At 28.0% G+C, this 19,549-nt stretch overlaps 1 protein-coding gene across 2 annotated transcripts in view; it reads right to left on the minus strand.

Annotated features, from left to right (window-relative positions):
* Positions 1 to 1,281: 1,281 nt before the first annotated feature.
* The window catches only part of LOC145268189 (PDZ domain-containing protein 8-like), a 386,752-nt gene continuing 368,484 nt past the window's right edge, over positions 1,282 to 19,549 (minus strand). Inside the window, exon 24 of one of the 2 annotated variants that reach the window (XM_080123425.1) lies at positions 1,282 to 2,186. In XM_080123425.1, coding sequence (XP_079979551.1) covers positions 1,572 to 2,186 — 615 coding nt within the window. In that variant the 3' untranslated portion in view covers positions 1,282 to 1,571. The remainder of the gene's footprint in view (positions 2,187 to 19,549) is intronic. The other variant, XM_080123426.1, reaches the window with a different exon arrangement.

The raw sequence follows: 19,549 nt of genomic DNA on the forward strand, positions 1-19,549 counted from the left end.
ATATATTTAAATAGATACATATTGGACATAATGAATTAATCCATGGTTTTATTTTGAGGCCATCAGTAATTCTGAGTGCTCAGCTAAAAACTATACAATTACAAAATATTTTGTAAGTGTATGGTTTCTGGTCGAACACTATGCAATGTCTGTACTATTTAAATAAATATACACACACACATATAAATACATACATACATATGCTAGCTGACCATTGACTCAAGGAAGATTCATCTGCTCTTAGTCTTGCCTTTAATCTTGCTGTGGGACTAGCCACTCTTCTAATTAGCTAAGCCTAGGACAAGCTCAATAGAGGAACCGGTTTAATCGCTTAGAGAGTGTAATTAGTTCTGTGCAAAGAGTTTCTTCACTTTAAAAGAAAGAAGCTTAATGCACTAAAACTTCAAGATCAATCAAGGTGGAAAATAGTCAAACAATGAAAAGGCTTGAACACAAGTTTGCAGCCATCAATATATACATATTGTGTAACATCTTGTGGGTTATTTTCTTTCAGCTTTTTTTTTTTTTTTTCGGGTAGAAGTGACATTTCATATGAATAGCTATTATACATAACAGTCTACAAAGATCCATGAAAGGTGGGTTTAGAGGACAATATACAATACATCGTACACAGTTTATCTGGCTAAAAAGTTCTTTTTCTTTTTCAGTTACTTGAAATTAGTTACTTTTCTAAAATACATAGGCCTCTAAATGACTTTTAGATAAAACTAAATTCACTCCAAGGTTAACTTTTATTTTCAAGCTAAATCAGTGAAACCTTTAATATAGTTTGATAATATTAAGAAAATACTTAAAAGTAAAAAATGTGAACGAACTCAAAATTTAAATTTCATCAGACGTTTCTATTGTATCTTCTAATCTAATTTTATTATTTAATAAGCATTATAAAATAAAAAATATAATAATATTATATTTTTTATTTTATATAAATAAATAAATATAATATTATAAAATAAAAACGAACGTTGCACCTAGTTTAAATTAGAAACATAAAATTAAATATTTAATAGACAATTGATTTTGTCAAAGATATTATTTAAATGAAGATACTATTATTAAAAAGAAATTAGAAAGTATAGTGACCAAATTTTCAGTTGTATAATTCTCATTTAGTATTAATATTTTACAATTTTTATTTCATAACAAATTCGAAATAACTAATTTAAAATTCTAACAATTTTCATATATTTATAGTGCTTTTCTATTTATATATCTCTAACAAAACAATTATTTTCCGATTAGAACAAAGATAGCAAAACATTTATTTTTACTTTTGTTCTACTTAATTTGTTCTCACTGAATAAATTTATTTGATGATAAAATGGTATTCAATAAATAACTGAAGCAACCAATGCTTCACATTGTATCTGAATAAGCAAATTATATGTGCAAATCTGATATCAAGCATAATGGTTATATGCCCACATGTGCATCAAGGATTAGCATAGTGTAATTGTAGTATCCCACTGCAATTCATAGTCACTGGATTATTGGTGTTTCTATCAGCACAAGTTGAGATCATAATTATTTATTTTAATGTTCAAATCATTTTAACTAGAATCAATGGATTCAGTTGAGTCGCTTGCTATGCCAGACGTTTTTTCACTTATCTGGGATGCTGTCAGTAATGGTGGCAAAGGTGGAGGGGGAGAAGGAGATGGTGATTGTTGTATGTTGGTCGCAGAAGCAGCAACAGCAAGAGGAGACTCAAGCTCAGCAGCTAATAACCTCTGACCATCGTTTTCTACAACAGATTCGTCGCCACTGTTGCTGCCGACAATCACGATGTTGCTATCATTGCTGCAATCCATGTCCTCAAACTCATCATCAATATCACCTCCACTGCCACTATCACAGTCGTCGCTAGTGATCAAGGTGGTGACAACGGAAGGTAATGGTACAGATTGTTGAGTCAAAGATACTGGATGTGGATGAATGGCCTGTTCAACTTTTTGCCTCTCCTCTTCTTCGAGGTCAAGGCAATGTTGTAATCCTGCGCAATAGTGAAGCAATTGAATCATGAGCCTCTCAATTTGTTCGTCAGTCATTCGGATACGATTTTGACATAGTTTCTTCGTTGCAGCATCAATGACCTCCTTTTCTTTTTTGCTAAGCTGAGATTTTGCTTCTGTTGCTTGATCAATTTGTTCCTGCAGCATACTTACCTGCAAGAAAAACATGAAGACATGATAAGCATTGCATAGACTGACTGGAATAGTAGTTAAATCAAAAGAATTTTAAATTAGAGAAAGGGAAATACAATTATGGATATGCGAAAGTATATGGAGTCTGTATAAAACGTCATAAAAAACACAGAATATTGAAAATATGATCAATTACATAAACATATATATTAAGCAAAGCAATTTTAAATTAGAGAAAAAGAAAATTTTCTTTTCTTGAATAAAATGTCAGAGTTAGAAATTCGAACCATTCACATGGTTTTAAAACATAAAAATAAATTTTTGTATTGCTTAAATTTAATTTTTTATATCAAATTAAACCATAAAAATGTTCAATAAGGTCTGCAGTATTTTATACAATAAAATGGCCAACTTTGCTAGCTTGTTATCAATTTGTGAAGTTTGTCAGTTGAAATATTTGAAACTTCAATTTAAAATAAACATTTCATTCATAACTTTGTGATAAAAACAAAACTAAAATTTTCTCATCTATTTATTTGATGATTTCGATACAGATTTATTTATCTTTTAAATGTGACCATAATGAAAGGAAAATAAAAGGATATTAATTTGCCGCTTTGATTTCAATTTGTTGAAATTCAAGTCTGTCCTCCTAAAAAAGTGAACATTTGAGCACAAATGTTAAATACTTGTCCAAAAAATGAAGTAATATCGCAAACCATTAAAAATCAAAAGAATCATTAAATAAATAAAATTGTTTTAAGAATTAAAATTCTTAAAACAATTTTATTTACTTAATGATTAAAAACTGGAGAATGGAAAAAATAAAACTTTAACATAGAAAGAAATAGAAATGTGTATAAACCTACAAATCAAAATATGCACATTATTATCAATAATGCATATTATTATTATTATTATTAATAATAATGCATATTATTATTATTATTAATAATGCATATTATTATTATTGATAATGCATATTATTAAATTGGAATTCATTGAGATAAGTATTATTCATTAATTTATTTTATTGCGGACGATTATCCTCATCTTTATTAGTTGTTGTTTCATGACACAACTAAAAAGATGAGGATAATCGTCCGCAATAAAATAAATTAAAATAAATTAAAATATATACAATTTCATTATTTATGAAATGCCTTAAATAAGACAGACCGTTTTTGTATAGGCATTTTTATTGATAGTACAAACATGAAACTTGTCCCCTTCAAAGTAATCTCCTCTGGCTGCAATGCATTTGTTGTACAATTCCAACAACTTCTAGAAGGCCCCATGGAAGTCCTCTTGTGTGAGCATATTAAGGACCCTCATCATAGCCTCTTTCATCTCCTCAATTGTCTCATAATGAAAGCCCCTAAGGTTTTCATTGAACTTAGGGGATACCCAAGAGTCACAGGGAGCAAGGTCTGGACAATATAGAGGGTGAGGAACTGTCTGGATGTCATCTTGGTCATGACAATGCCTTTCTTTCTGATCTTTTCTGAGCACGCTTCATGCAAATCTTCCACATCTTCAGTTCCTTGTGAATAATTGCATGTACAGTTCCCACACTGACATCAAATTGTGCATTTATTGTCTCTAGAGAAACACACACAATGGTCATTATCCATGAAATTCTTTATTTGGTCAATGAACTCTAGTGTTCTGACTTCCTTACTCCTCCCACACCTTTTATCCTTCACAGACTCCCTGTCTTCCTTGAATCTCTTATGCCACTCAAAAACTGGTGCTCAATCCATGCAAGATAGTTCAAAAGCAGCCTAAAAATATTTCATAAATTTCTGTAGCATTTTTCCAAGTTTAAAACAATTTTATTGCATATCGTTCTTCTAAAGTGTCTTCACATCCTGATCGCATTTTTGAAATTCACCACTGTGACAATCAGGCTTTAGTAGGGTGTATTCCAATCCTGCTGTAGCTGATCATTTGAATCAAAATCATAAAAAATGGTCAGTCATATCATAAGATGTATAGTAATAACATACTGAATTTTCAAGAGTCTATGAAAATTTTCAATGTCTGTACAAAAAAATCTGGAAACTTATTGAAGGTATCTCGTACATGAATACAAATGAATGTTAAACATTTTATAAACAGGCTATAATTGTATTTATAGCAATCATAACAAAAACGAAAAGACAAATTTTATGCCTGACTTGTCCACCAACTTTCACTCATTGTTATGCGATCAGCATAAAAAAAATGGCAAAGTGAAATAATGACAAACATTTCATTCTAATATTTCATAATTTTGCAATGAGGATTGATAATTTGGATTATTCAGACTACTATTTGGATTTTGGTTGCTATGTAGACTATGGGAGTGATGTGAGATGCTTGTGAGATACTTGTCAGAGATTGGAGCCATTTTGTAGTAGGGTTGCTGCATCTATTCATCTGAATGACCTTGTTTTAGATGAAGAAAAAAAGAATCATCAGCTTCCAGTTAAAAAAGACTTCTTTTCTATAATTTATATTTAACAGTTTCATCAACATAGGAACACTAGAATATAAGACAGAATGGTTTGGTACACATTAAAAAATAAAAAAGGAAAAGAGTCCATTTTTTTTTTTTTGTGTGTCTATCTTTTTCACATCTTTCATGACTGACGAAAGGTGAACAAGAAAATATGACATCTGATTAGGTTGGCATCTTGGTTTGAATGAAGAGTGAAGGAGAAATCTGTGAGCATTTCTATGTCCGGTCATATATGAACAACAATATACCTATATTGCAAGTCTCAAGGTTTTATTTAACAATAAATTCTTTCAACAAATAAAAACTTCAGCACATTTTACAGACCTGTTTCGTTTATCTTTTCATGTGGAATAGATTGCAACTTGTCGAAAATCAAAGATTCCCCTAAAGAATTTGAACACAAAAGTCTGAATACTTGTCTTGAAGATAAAGCAATATTGCAAAACAAAGCTATTTGTTATAGTAACGGATATCAGACAAATGTAATATAACATGTAATCTCAACCTCCAATCGTAAGTGAAGTAATAATCAGATCTGAGTTGTTATAATTTCTTTTTTCATTAAATTTTATAAATTGTGACATGCCACTTTAGAAGCAGGGGGTCTCACTAGAGGTAAGGAATGTGAAGGATACCAATACTAGGAATTGTTGCTTTATATATATATATATATATATATATATATATATATATATATATATATGAGAACATGCCAATATATACAGCTGTGAGAAGAGGGAAGATTACCACAAGTTGAAAACATAAGCATATATTCTTGATAGGAAGAAGAGGAAGAGGATGAGGAGAGGAAGAGTGTATAGTGCAGAGAACATTCACTCATCATTTCATAAAAAAAAAGAAAACCTGATGACTATAGATAAACATTCCATAATTGGATACATTTTCTTACATAAAAAGGTAACTAAACAGAATGATAAGAGTTACCTCTTTGGATTTGTAAATTACAGAGGCAAGAAAGTGCATAAACTTATGGTATAATATAATAGTTAAAGCATTTACATTAGCAGAACTACCCAGTGTTGCCCGGAGCCAGAAAAACAAGTGTGTAACATCTTTATATTAAAACTTCTATCTCTTTACCTAACTAAACCCTTCACTATCTTTTTCTCCGCAGGTTTCTGCATCCCACTCCCAACTCCTTCACCTCAGTCCGACTTATTCCTCTTTTGTTTTGTTGTGTATTGAAAATAATGTAAGTTATTCACCTATAATTCATATAACAGATAAAATTGAAAATAGATGAAAAAAATCCTGGTCCAGCTGATCTCTAAATAATGATTATTTTTTTCTAAATTTTAGATATTTAACCAGGGCAACACCGATTAAGAATATACCAGCTTTATGAGTGTTTTTTTAGGTTTTTTTTTTTTTATAATTTCTTACTTTTGGCTGGAGATATGCACAGAGAACAGTCCCTTACATATTAGATTTATATAAATATGCAATCATTTTTTCTTTTGACATAAATAGATACAACAAATATCTAACAATGCATCATATCAAACTGTGGAATTTGTATGGAATTTTGAACAGATACTTTATTTAATCCATAAGAATATTTTGCTCTCATTTCGATGCAATGACTGGATAGAAAGTTAATTTGTGATTTTATTCGCCTCTACTGAGGATTGAGCCTATAACCACCAGAAGGCATTCACTTAAAACTGATTACATATTACTTTTATCCATTACACCACAGATCCTTGTGGACAATAATAATGCAAACAATCAAAATTATGATTTTTAATATCTAAACTTTAGTTTTCTTTCACATCGATTTGAAAATACAATTTCAATGATGAGAAAAGTTCAACACTAAAAGCCTAACAAAGTGAGATGACAAAAGCTAAAACATGGTTTTGGCTTTGCAACAAGGTGCACTTTCAGATTTTAATAATAAAAGAATTAGCAATAAACTCTGACCATGTTTCAGCATCAGCAGACGGCCCACAGTAATCAAAATAGATTGGTTTCTTAATTCATATTTCAACCATTGAGGCAAATGAAGACATTGGTCAATAGCATGACACATTTTATGTTGGAAAGTCTGATCTAATCGTGCTAAAGTTGAAATCCCTACCTATGCATAAAGAGATAGGATTTATATTTTTTCTCACATATTCTTTTAAGAATGTTGGATAGCGTTGATTAAATATGTGGAAGATCTTTTGAAAAATAGATTTTGTGAAGGTTTGTAACCCAAATACTGTCTGATTGTTTTTTTCATATTTTTTCTGCATTGCTATCATCCTTCATAAATACCAACATACCTATTTATCATTAATACTTCAAGCAAACTACCTGTTTAAAAAATTAAATTCACAACCTGTCAGCAAAAAGGAATTTAGGAGAATCAAACCATATTGATATTTCTGATTCTTCTGAAGTGCAGTTCTTCCTATAAAGTGTTCAGGGTTAATTGGGTTAAAAATAATTTAGCAATACACCTACCCAACTAGTTCAATTAAAGCCTGCTGAAACACAAAATAAAACAATCTCGTCTGAAGTTTCAAACATTGGATAAAACTTTAAAAAATTAACAATAAATGTTGCTTTATATTTTGAATTATTCAGATTACTAATCTCATTTCAGATGTTATTTTCACAATGTTTCAACCGATGTGACCTTTTACATTCTTCTGGCGCATCTTTTTAAAAACTGAAATCTATATAGAATTTTGAACTGGGCACACAGGGCCAGTTGAGTAACAATCAGTTCTCAGTAATAGTCTTCTGGAGGTTGAAGGTTCAATTCTCACTACAGAAAATACTAAAAATAAAATAAAACTTAATACTTAGTAAAAGTATTAAGTTTTTGCTGGCAGAATGAGAACAATAAATGATTTAATTGAGTCCTTGGAACAGTGACAGGGCAAAGTGGAAATATATATATAAAAATAAGAATGGTCTGGAGGACAATAGCTAGGTTAGAGTGTTAGAAGCAATTCATGGAACAGATGTATCTTATTGATAGTCATCCTCATAAAGAGATGGCAATAAATGACAATATTCTGGAGGCAGTAGACTCTTTCTGGTATCTAGAGGATATGCTGAGTGTAGGTGATGCTTGTGTACTCAGTATGGCTACAAAGTATGGCAACTTTGGTTAAATGTTGAGAGCTGTTGCCTAATAACATCACGAGCTATCCCTCTCTATATCCAGGGTACATTGTATAGCAGTTGTGTCGAGAGCATTATGTTATACAGTAGTGAACGCTGTCCTAAATTACAGAAAGGTTAGCTAGCCAAGGAAAATCTGAAAGCAAAGATGCACAGAGTAGAATTTGAAGATTGCTGACCCACTGAACCAGGAGAAGTGGAGCGTGAGCTTGCATAATATAAGAATATGTCTGACCTTGAACAAGGGAAAGTGATGTTAAATGAATAGAAGTTCAGTTTGAAATTCTCTATCAATTCTCATGTTCAAAAAGATTCACCTGAAGAAGGTTGGAGGTTACATCAGCCAAAAAATGAGAATAACAACCAAGATGAGAATAATGCAAATTATCAATCCTCATTTCAAAAAATTCCCAAACAAAATGTTGGTTCATCTGAAATAAACTAACTTTGAAATTATACAAAAATAAATGCAAATACATTTATCAAAAAATCAACAAATACATAAATAAATATTTTTAAAAAATCAACAAATACATAAGTAAATATAAAAATAATTCCTTTAAATCTGAAATTTGAATAAAATGTTGAAAAAATTAAAATCTTTAAATTTTGCTTTTTTACAAACATGAATATAATAATTTTGTCATTAAAGAAATGTTCACATCTCATGTATGAATATTGACAAAAGAAATTGAAAGTAAAAAATTATATAATTTTAAAATGAAAAAGTCTATCTTTTTAAATATGCAAAGACTTTTGATATAAAAAATAGAAGGCACGTCTGTCCCTGGGATTAATACCAACAAAATGATGAAGAGGAAAAAAAAATAAAAACAAGTCTTGCTCTGAAGATGATATTTTTTATTATTGAAAGTCTTAGTATATATATATATATATATATATATATATATATTCTATAGAAATATATTTGTCTTATTATATATAACAATTTTATTTAAGAAGCTGCATGTAATTACAGAGCAATATAATGAATGAATGACAAAAACTTAAAAACTTTGTAGCGCAAAATCAATCACTTAATTATCACTGATTATTATATTAATTAGATTCACTGATTAATATAATAATTAAGTGATTGATTTTGTGCTATGAAACAGATACTGTCAAGAATTGTAAGTGTCAACAGAATTAAAGAAATAAATGATAAGATGGTTAACATCATGAATTTTGGAATATAGTTTTTTGTCATTTATTCACTAATATATATATATATATATATATATATATATATATATATATATATATATATATTTATATTAAAAAAATGATTTTTCATTTTAAAATGACATCATTTTTGGTTTCAATTGCTATTAGAAACAATCTTTGACATTTCAAGTAAATAGAAAAAGTTTCATTATTTAAACCACTATTCTAATCTTCATATTTTCATTTTGAATGATATAATCTCTTTTCTTTTTCAGGTGCATCTTTTTGAACTCTAGAATCTATATGGAATTTTGAACTGAACCTTTTTGTTTTAATTTTTTTATCCAAACAAAAAAGATTGCCACCAAAACATCAGAGACTACTGTGAATTAGGGACCATAGCCTCAAGTAAGGAGTTGAGCAGCGAGAAGTTTACATTACATTTAAATTTTTACGTCTGAATATAGTCAGAGAACAAGGAGAGAATTCTAAAGTCTAGCAGTTCGAAGGAAGAAATTAGAGTAGGAAGCTTTCCACCAACTGGAGACCTAAACAGTGAAGAGGTGGGATTTATGTCAGCAATCATAAGAACCTCCATGTTGAACTTTGTAATCTCCACAGAATTTCAAACTGAACCTTTTATCTAATCTTCAAACGTAGATTGTTCTTATTCTGTATATCATAATCTGATGTAAATGTTAATCATTATGTTGCTCTTAGTTATAACCGTCTGTAGTAAGAATTGAACCCTCAGCTTTCAGAAAACCATCGCTTAGATTGTTACTTAATGCTTTTAATCATTGCACCACAGATTCATGTGGAAAATTCTAGTATTAATTCGGTATCGGTTCTTGAGTTTGACTTGAAGATTCTCAAATTGGAAAGATGTGCCTGAGAAAGATCGGATCTTACATTGATCAAACTGTGTGAAAACAACCAAGATGAGAATATTAGTTTGAAAAATACAAATCAAACTTTTTTTGTACTGTTACAGCTTTATAATCAGACGAAATTGATTTTTGCCAATACAGAAATATAAAAAAATGGAATTAAAATGAACCAGAGTCAAAGTGAAAAGAGGAAAGAAAAACACTCACCTTAAGTTTATTTTTTTATGACTATTTTTGGATAAAGAAAATCAATGAAATATTTCACAACATTTTTTTTTTTAATAATTGTGTTATTTTTATGAATTAACTAAAGATTACAAGAACAATCAATGAAACAACGATTTTTATAGATTTTTTTTTTTTTTTACAGATTTTTAACCGGACAAAAATTGTTAGGATTAGGTTAGAGTAAGGTTAAAGGTAAGGTTAAAACAAACAAAAAAAAAGTTTGGTTTTTGTTCGGTTGAAAGCTGTAAGAGTTTGTTTAAAAAAAAAAAAAAAAAAAAAAAAATTTAGGACAGATAAAGTTGTTGCTTGCTTCTCAAGCCTCTTGATTAACTAAACGCTTCAGCATCTTCTGGCTGATGATCCAGAAGATGCCAACAAAAAATCTGTATTGTTTGATTCAAAATCTGTATCAGTAGCAACATTTTATATTTACTCATACAAATGATAAAATTTATGAGAAAAATTTCAAAACATAAAAAGGTTTAAATTGATCAGTTGTTTACAGAAATATGCAAATAAGTACCAGATAAATTCATATTCATTGCAAAATGATCATCCTATGCGCATTCATATAAAGAATCATCATATATCATGAGAAAGCATGTTTTTTGAGTGACATTATATACATAAAACAAAATAACGTGATCGATCTTAGTCAAAGGTAACTCAAAGGTTTCTTTTTTTCATTAGCTATTATACCTAGGACTACTTGATCATCACCTTATAATGCCAAGCGTTTAGCAAGAGGAACCAAGTGATATTTTTGAAGTTTTGAAACAACTTGACTGAAGATTGAATCCTGGTTTCCCAGCCTATTAGAGAACACTAACCACTATGCTAAATACAAGAAACTTCAATTCAGCAAATTAATATATTTCTGAAATTAGTTAATAAAATAGCTATTTGTCATAAACATCATTAGCCTCATATTCACATCTTCCAAAAGTATCAGAGAAATCACTTAGTTTAACTGCGATATGTAAAAATCAGTAGAAGTAGGGAATAAGGACCCTGGCTGGCTTTACTTAGAAAAAGGACAGACTTTGGTTATCACCAGTTTAACCTTCGCCTTGGTACGTTCAAGTAGCATTTTCATGACCAAGAGTGCATTTTTTTATATATTTACACACCTTTAATTAATCTTTGGATTGATATTTTTATTAAAAAAATAAATAATAGCAAGCTATATTGTTTATTCACGACCAAGATTGATTTTGTTTTTATGGAGACTGCATTTATTTACAAAATTTTAATAAAACTATTTAAACTAAAATTTGGATTGATATATTATCAAATGAAAACTTACAATTAAACAGTTGATTTTCATTTTGATTTAAATAGTTTTATTAAAATTATTTTTTACTAAACGCACTTTCCAGAAAAAATCAATCTTGGTCATGAATAAATGATATAACTCATTATTAATTTTTACTTATTTTTTTGATAAAAATTCCAATTCAAAGATTAATTAAAATTGTGTATTAAAACACTCACTCTTGGTTGTGAAAATCCGTTCGAATGTGCCAAGATGAAACATACTGTGTCACAAAAATCCACTCGAAAATTTTAAAGTTTTGTAAATATATAAATACAAAAAGAAATTTTAAAGTTTTGTAAATATATAAATACAAAAAGAAATTTTAAAGTTTTGTAAATATATAAATACAAAAAGAAATTTTAAAGTTTTGTAAATATATGAATACAAAAATTTTTTTTAAAAGTTTTGTAAATATATAAATACAAAAATTTCAAAGTTTTGTAAATATATAAATACAAAAAGAAATTTTAAAGTTTTGTAAATATATAAATACAAAAATTTTAAAGTTTTGTAAATATATAAATACAAAAAGAAATTTTAAAGTTTTGTAAATATATAAATACAAAAAGAAATTTTAAAGTTTTGTAAATATATAAATACAAAAAGAAATTTTAAAGTTTTGTAAATATATAAATACAAAAAGAAATTTTAAAGTTTTGTAAATAGATAAATACAAAAATAAATTTTTAAGTTTTGTAAATATATAAATACAAAAAGAAATTTTAAAGTTTTGTAAATATATAAACACAAAAAGTTTTTTTAAAGTTTTGTAAATATATAAAACCAAAAATTGTTTAAAGTTTTGTAAATATATAAATACAAAAAATTTTTTTAAAGTTTTGTAAATATATAAATACAAAAAGAAATTTTAAAGTTTTGTAAATATATAAATACAAAAAGAAATTTTAAAGTTTTGTAAATATATAAATACAAAAAGAAATTTTAAAGTTTTGTAAATATATAAATACAAAATTTTTTTAAAAGTTTTGTAAATATATAAATACCAAAACTATTTTAAAGTTTTGTAAATATATAAATACAAAAAATTTTTTAAAAGTTTTGTAAATATATAAATACAAAATTTTTTAAAGTTTTGTAAATATATAAATACAAAAATTTTAAAGTTTTGTAAATATATAAATACAAAAAGAAATTTTAAAGTTTTGTAAATATATAAATACAAAAAGAAATTTTAAAGTTTTGTAAATATATAAATACAAAAAGAAATTTTAAAGTTTTGTAAATATATAAATACAAAAATTTCAAAGTTTTGTAAATATATAAATACAAAAAGAAATTTTAAAGTTTTGTAAATATATAAATACAAAAATTTTAAAGTTTTGTAAATATATAAATACAAAAAGAAATTTTAAAGTTTTGTAAATATATAAATACAAAAAGAAATTTTAAAGTTTTGTAAATATATAAATACAAAAAGAAATTTTAAAGTTTTGTAAATATATAAATACAAAAAGAAATTTTAAAGTTTTGTAAATATATAAACACAAAAAGTTTTTTTTAAAGTTTTGTAAATATATAAAACCAAAAATTGTTTAAAGTTTTGTAAATATATAAATACAAAAATTTTTTTTAAAGTTTTGTAAATATATAAATACAAAAAGAAATTTTAAAGTTTTGTAAATATATAAATACAAAAAGAAATTTTAAAGTTTTGTAAATATATAAATACAAAAAGAAATTTTAAAGTTTTGTAAATATATAAATACAAAATTTTTTTAAAAGTTTTGTAAATATATAAATACCAAAACTATTTTAAAGTTTTGTAAATATATAAATACAAAAAATTTTTTAAAAGTTTTGTAAATATATAAATACAAAATTTTTTAAAGTTTTGTAAATATATAAATACAAAAATTTTAAAGTTTTGTAAATATATAAATACAAAAATTTTTTTAAAAGTTTTGTAAATATATAAATACAAAAAGAAATTTTAAAGTTTTGTAAATATATAAATACAAAAAAAAATTTTAAGTTTTGTAAATATATAAATACAAAAAGAAATTTTAAAGTTTTGTAAATATATAAATACAAAAATTTTAAAGTTTTGTAAATATATAAATACAAAAATTTTTTTTTAAGTTTTGTAAATATATAAATACAAAAAGAAATTTTAAAGTTTTGTAAATATATAAATACAAAATTTTTTTTTAAGTTTTGTAAATATATAAATACAAAAAGAAATTTTAAAGTTTTGTAAATATATGAATACAAAAATGTTTTTTAAAGTTTTGTAAATATATAAATACAAAAAGAAATTTTAAAGTTTTGTAAATATATGAATACAAAAATTTTTTTTAAAGTTTTGTAAATATATAAATACAAAAAGAAATTTTAAAGTTTTGTAAATATATGAATACAAAAATTTTTTTTAAAAGTTTTGTAAATATATAAATACAAAAACAAGGCAGATTTGAATCTCCTCTCTAAAAATAGGTGAGAAATAAAAATGACCCCCACCCTCCAAAAAATTAAAAAACTTTTCCTTGCAGGAGCTGTACTTAACACGGCTTAATTAACTTGTTTTTTTTACTTGCAAACAACTACTTGCAGGTGACAATTTTAAATGTGATATTCGTTCAAAAACAGACCTGAATACCATAAAAATCAACTTTTTAATTATAAATTTTCATTTGGTAAAAATATCAATCCAAATTTTGGTTTAAATAGTTTTACTAAAAATAATTTGTAAGTAAATGCATTCTCCATAAAAAAAAAAATCAATCTTAGTTGCTAATAAATATAGCTTGTTATTATTATTTTTTTTATTAAAAATATCAATCCAAAGATTAATGATTAATTAAAGTTGTGTAAATATATAATAAACATACTCTTGGTCGCGAAAATTCATTCAAACGTGCCAAGTCAGAGGTTAAACCAGTGTCACTCAAAATCTGTTCTATACTTAGTGAAGTCGGCCAGAGTCCTTATTCCCTATGGCCCTAAAACTTTATACCATGTTCAAAAACGACTGTTTTCAGATAATATCAAAGAACATAAAAAGTGATAATGGTCACTGGTAGTTTAATACATATATTATACTAAAGCAGAGTTAATCAACTTTTGCTTTTACATTTTAATAACAAAAACTACATGTTAAAATATTCCTTGGTGTTGTGTTACTCTTGAAAAAAAAATCCATTTTAATTGTTTTAATTACCTGTAATTTGTAATTAATTAATCAACTCTAAGTTTCTGCTTCTGTTGTTTGCATCCTCCACTCTTATTTATACAGTTTCTATCATTAATTTATATTACTTTCGCTAAACAGTCATTCATTCATAAAAATTCATAAGAATGGAATTGTTCATTATAAGCAATAAGAAATATTGCCACAGGTAGTAATACTTTTTAACCCATAGCTAGAGAAATAAAAGATGATAGAGAAAGTAAGAGAATATTTCTCTCTCTTTGGAGAGAAAGGAACTAATTTCTACTCTTTAACCCTTATCCTATGTAAAAAAAAAAAAAAAAAAAAAAAAAAAAAAAAAAATAATTTGATTTTTGTCTTTATTTCTTTATATTTGACTGATTTTGCAAACTCACTCCACCCCCACCCATTCAAATAATATAATCCGAGCTTAATGACAGATCCAATGGGTCATTTTTTTCCTTTATATAAAGTATTAGGTTATCACAATGCAAAAATGTAAAAGTATCCGTGTTGAGAAGGAGGAGGAGGAGGAAACAAGTGAACTAAGAAATATCTCATGGAACACACATTAAATATCACTTATTTAGTCAAAATTGCAGTATAGCAATAAAACAACATTACCGGTTCACACGGATTTAAGATTTGAAAAGCTCACCTTAAGTTGTTTTATCTAGAAATATATTATGGAACATGATTACACACATTAAATTACTGTGTAGAAGTTTTTACTAAACAAGTAAGATTTACTATATAATGAAGATCACTTCTTTTTTGTCCTGGTTCTAACATATTTTCATTCTTTGCATTGTCATAGCCTTTTAATATGCACGTGCGCACGCGCACACACACACACACACACACACACACACACACACACACACACGCACACACACGCACATATATACAACATTGAATATATGAAAAGAAACTGGAATCTTAGGGAGATATCAATCATACCAGTTATTATAGGTGCCACAGGGCTTATGAAAAAGAACCCAAAGTCCTATCTAACTAATTTTCCTGGTGAAGCAAGTGCAAAAGAAATCCAGACAATTGCACTTAAGGGAACAACGAGAATACTAAAAATAGCTCTCGGCTGGTTTCAATAAAAAGCAGGGCAATGTTGACAGCTGGTTTGGCTGCCCCATACCCAGCATTACAATTTTCAAAGGAAGAAAATTAAAAAAAAAATTTTTTTTCACAGCAAATATTAAAGTGCCTAAATAAAAAACTGTTTGTCAGTCTCTCAAGCTTACGTTTAAAATAGCACTATCATCATTATATGTTCAGGTTGAATAGATACCCCTTATTTTATATAAACAAACACATAAACACACACACATGTATGTTTATATATGTATGTACATACATACATACATATGTATGTATGTATGTATGTATGTATGTATGTATGTATGTATGTGCGCATGTCATATGTCAGGTCATATCATATGCTACTGGTACCATGTAACCCAGTACTACCTGCCTCATGGTCGGGTCACAGGCGACTAAACTGGTTCCCCCACCAGACTTGTTTGGTGAGGAGGGTGGCTAGTCTCCCTGAAGGATTAAAAACAAGACCTTCCAAATGGCGAATGAACTCTTTTCTGGGTCAACGGCCAACTAGCACCGTGTATATTTGTGTGTGTGTGTGTGTATATGTGTATTGGGGTGGAGAGGGCTCCCGTAAGCCGTGGCGAAGGCAACCTTTCTAGGAGAAGCAAATCTCTGATTTAAAAAAACCATAAAGCGGAAGACCATTACCCGCATTAAGCCGGTCTGCAGTTTAATTTGTTGCTGGCTATCTTGCTCTTGCTTGTTGCTGGATCTCAACATTTTGAACCGAGAGAGAGACTTAGCTGTCGTACAAAGCTAAGACTCTGTAACATCATCTTTGTATAGATACTCCCTCAGACATTTGGGCTCATGGATTTTAAATGTCTGAGGGAGTGGCACTCGTCTGACAAGACGTTGCAATCATCATCATCATGTGTGCACATACATATATAAACATACACGTGTGTGTGTTTATGTGTTTGTCTATATAAAATAAGGGGTATCTATTCAAACATTCACATTCTAATCGAGAGATCTTTTTAAATATTCTAACCATCCCTTTAAGTGCAACTGTTTAGATCTATCTTGCATTTGGTTCACCAGGTACATTTGCCAATTATTTTTTTTTTTATGAATCTGGTTGCTCCTATAATTACTGGCATGACTGATATCTTCCTAAGATTCCAGTTTCTTTTTATGTTGTACATAATTTCTTGCTTTTTCGTTATCTTTTCCCTCTCAACACTGTTTAAGCCAGCATCATTAAGGACACTGACTTCAACTCAATTGACTACTTTCTTTCTCTTGTCCCATATTACCATGTCAGGTTTAATAGCTCCATTTTCAAGGTACGTAACTAGAAATTGCATAGTTGTAGTGGATGGTGTAGAACTTATTTCCAACTGTTATTTCTGGTATATGTTCACAGGACTTGTTGCTACATTTGATATTCAATTTTTTCCAGATGGTCCAGTGGAGATATTAACATAACAGAATTCTGCTTTTTTATGTTTTCAATTTTTCTAATCTTTTTTTTTTCAGTCAAATTCAGAAAAATATCCTATATGTATCTTCTTACATACATTTTCAAGTCTTCTATTAACATCATTTTAAAATGTGGGATATCATAGTTTATTCTGTGATGTGAATTCTGGCATTCTGGAATTTAAGTTGTTATAATTTCTCCTGAAACCACCTTGGTTTCTTTTTTTGACATCCAACTTTAAATGTTAGTTCTTGACTGCTTGTTGAATTTCACTTTTGTTTTTTTGTTAATTTTTTTCCATCTGAACATAACCAAAAAGAGACATTCTGAAATTGGACTAATCTTGCCTTAAATCTAGACAAATTTCTGTCACTACTTGAGGAGAAAAAAATGAAATGTATCAGAACAAATACTACACTTTGCTCCTAGTCAAAAGATCAAGAACAAAAGCCAAATTTTTTTAAAAGTGGAAATCGCTCCAGACAAGGCCTGAAGCTACTTACTGTAAGAGCTACTAAGAAAGAAAGATGATTATAGCAAAGATGGCAAATGCCTATTGACCTTAGTCTTGAAACGACCAAAATTAAAAATAGGAGGAAAAAAAGTGAGCAGGAAGAGAGTTTCACAAGTTTGCAGTTCTTGAAAATAAACTATTGAAATAGAAAGCTGTATTACAATGAGATATTAAAAACAGCAAATTAATGAAACCCACTAGACCAACGAGTCAAATGAACTGGAACATAAGAAGCATGGAATAAATCAGGCAATTCTAAAGACACATGCCTTAATAGCATTTATAGAAAAGACTGTGACTAGCAACACCACGTGTGAAAGAAGGATTGCAGAGATGAGACAATCAAATTACAGATATGTTTCTGCATCTTATGAAAAACCCTCAAATGGGGCAGAGATTCAAATATGGGAACAATACTCCATACATGGTTTGATGATAGATTTGTAGAGATAGAGAATAGACTCAGGTGTGAGAAAATGTTTAGAGCAATATAGAGAACTTATTTTATGAGAAGCAGAAAAGGCAATGAATATAAGTATTCCAAGAAAAACTTGATGAAAAAGAAAGACCAAAGAAGTTATAGAATCGATTTTTCATCAAGAGCAGTGCCATCTATGAGAATCTCAGGAAGAAAATGAATACACCTATGATTGAAAGACACAAAGAGTCTTAATAGGATTAAATGAAACAAGCCATTTTGTGCCCCAATTTACAACTGGACCCGAGTCAACTATTAGATTAGCTACATATTTCAACTGATTCAAAGACGGTTGAGAAGCAATACTAGAATAGAGACTGGTATCGGCAGCATAAATATTAATTGTCTGCACAATATTCCCTGGAAAATTATTGATATAAAGAAGAAACAGAGTTGGGCCTAGAATAGAGCCCCAGCTAACATCAGCATTGATAGGAAAAGAGTATGAAGATAGTCTATCCAGAGTTATTCATAAGTTTCCATCAGAAAGAAAATATCTTTATCACCAATATTATAACCTTGAGTATATATCTTTAACACAAATGCGATAACCTCAAATTTTATGTAGAAGAAAAAACGAACCAAAAGAATAAATATTTAATATCAACCCTCCTTTCTTTGTAAAAATAAATCTTTCTCTATATTAACAAAAAAAATAAAATAAAATAAATAAAAAATAAATAAATAAAAATCAATCATATGGCAAAAAATCTATTGAACATTTTCAAAATGTTGACTGCAGTGGCCCTACTCTTTTTTACAGAAAACATTTAAATAAATATTAAGTATTAAAATGGTACGCAGAAAATATATTTTCCAAAACTGTCTTTAGCATTTAGAAGAAAACATTTAGAATTTTTTGTTTGGACAAATAAAGACAATGATTATTAAAACGGTTGTTAAAAAAACAAAAATAAAAAAATGCACCCTCATACAATTTTATTATATTATGCATTCTGCCCTTGTAGAGAAGCAGGTAAACATGAACACGATCTCGGAGATGATTCACTTATGTTTTGTAAGTAAAAAAAAAAACAAAAAAAACAAAAAAAAACGCACCAAAAGAATAAATATTTAATATTAACCTCCTTTAAAAAAAAAAAAATGAATCCTATGTTAATAAAAAATTAAACTATGCTCAGGCAAATCAGAAGAAACCAGTGGAGACCCGACTTCATTTTTTTTTTATATTTGCTTATTTCTAGGATCCTTTCCAAAATCACTCAAGAATTCTTACTGACAGGTAAAAGCCAGAGATGAAAAGGAAGGGAGCTGATGGCTGGCTGAGTGGTTTGCTAAATCTCTTTCTATAACGCAGTATTTTCTCAAGCAAGTTGATTTTTTAAAAATTTCATTAGGGATTTATTTAAAGTAAAGATAATTTTGAATCAACTATATTAAGATGTTAATGTTTATATGAATAAGTGTAAA

This window comes from Euprymna scolopes, chromosome 43, assembly GCF_053919585.1.
Source record: "Euprymna scolopes isolate OS-2025 chromosome 43, ASM5391958v1, whole genome shotgun sequence".
Lineage (NCBI taxonomy): Eukaryota > Metazoa > Mollusca > Cephalopoda > Sepiida > Sepiolidae > Euprymna > Euprymna scolopes.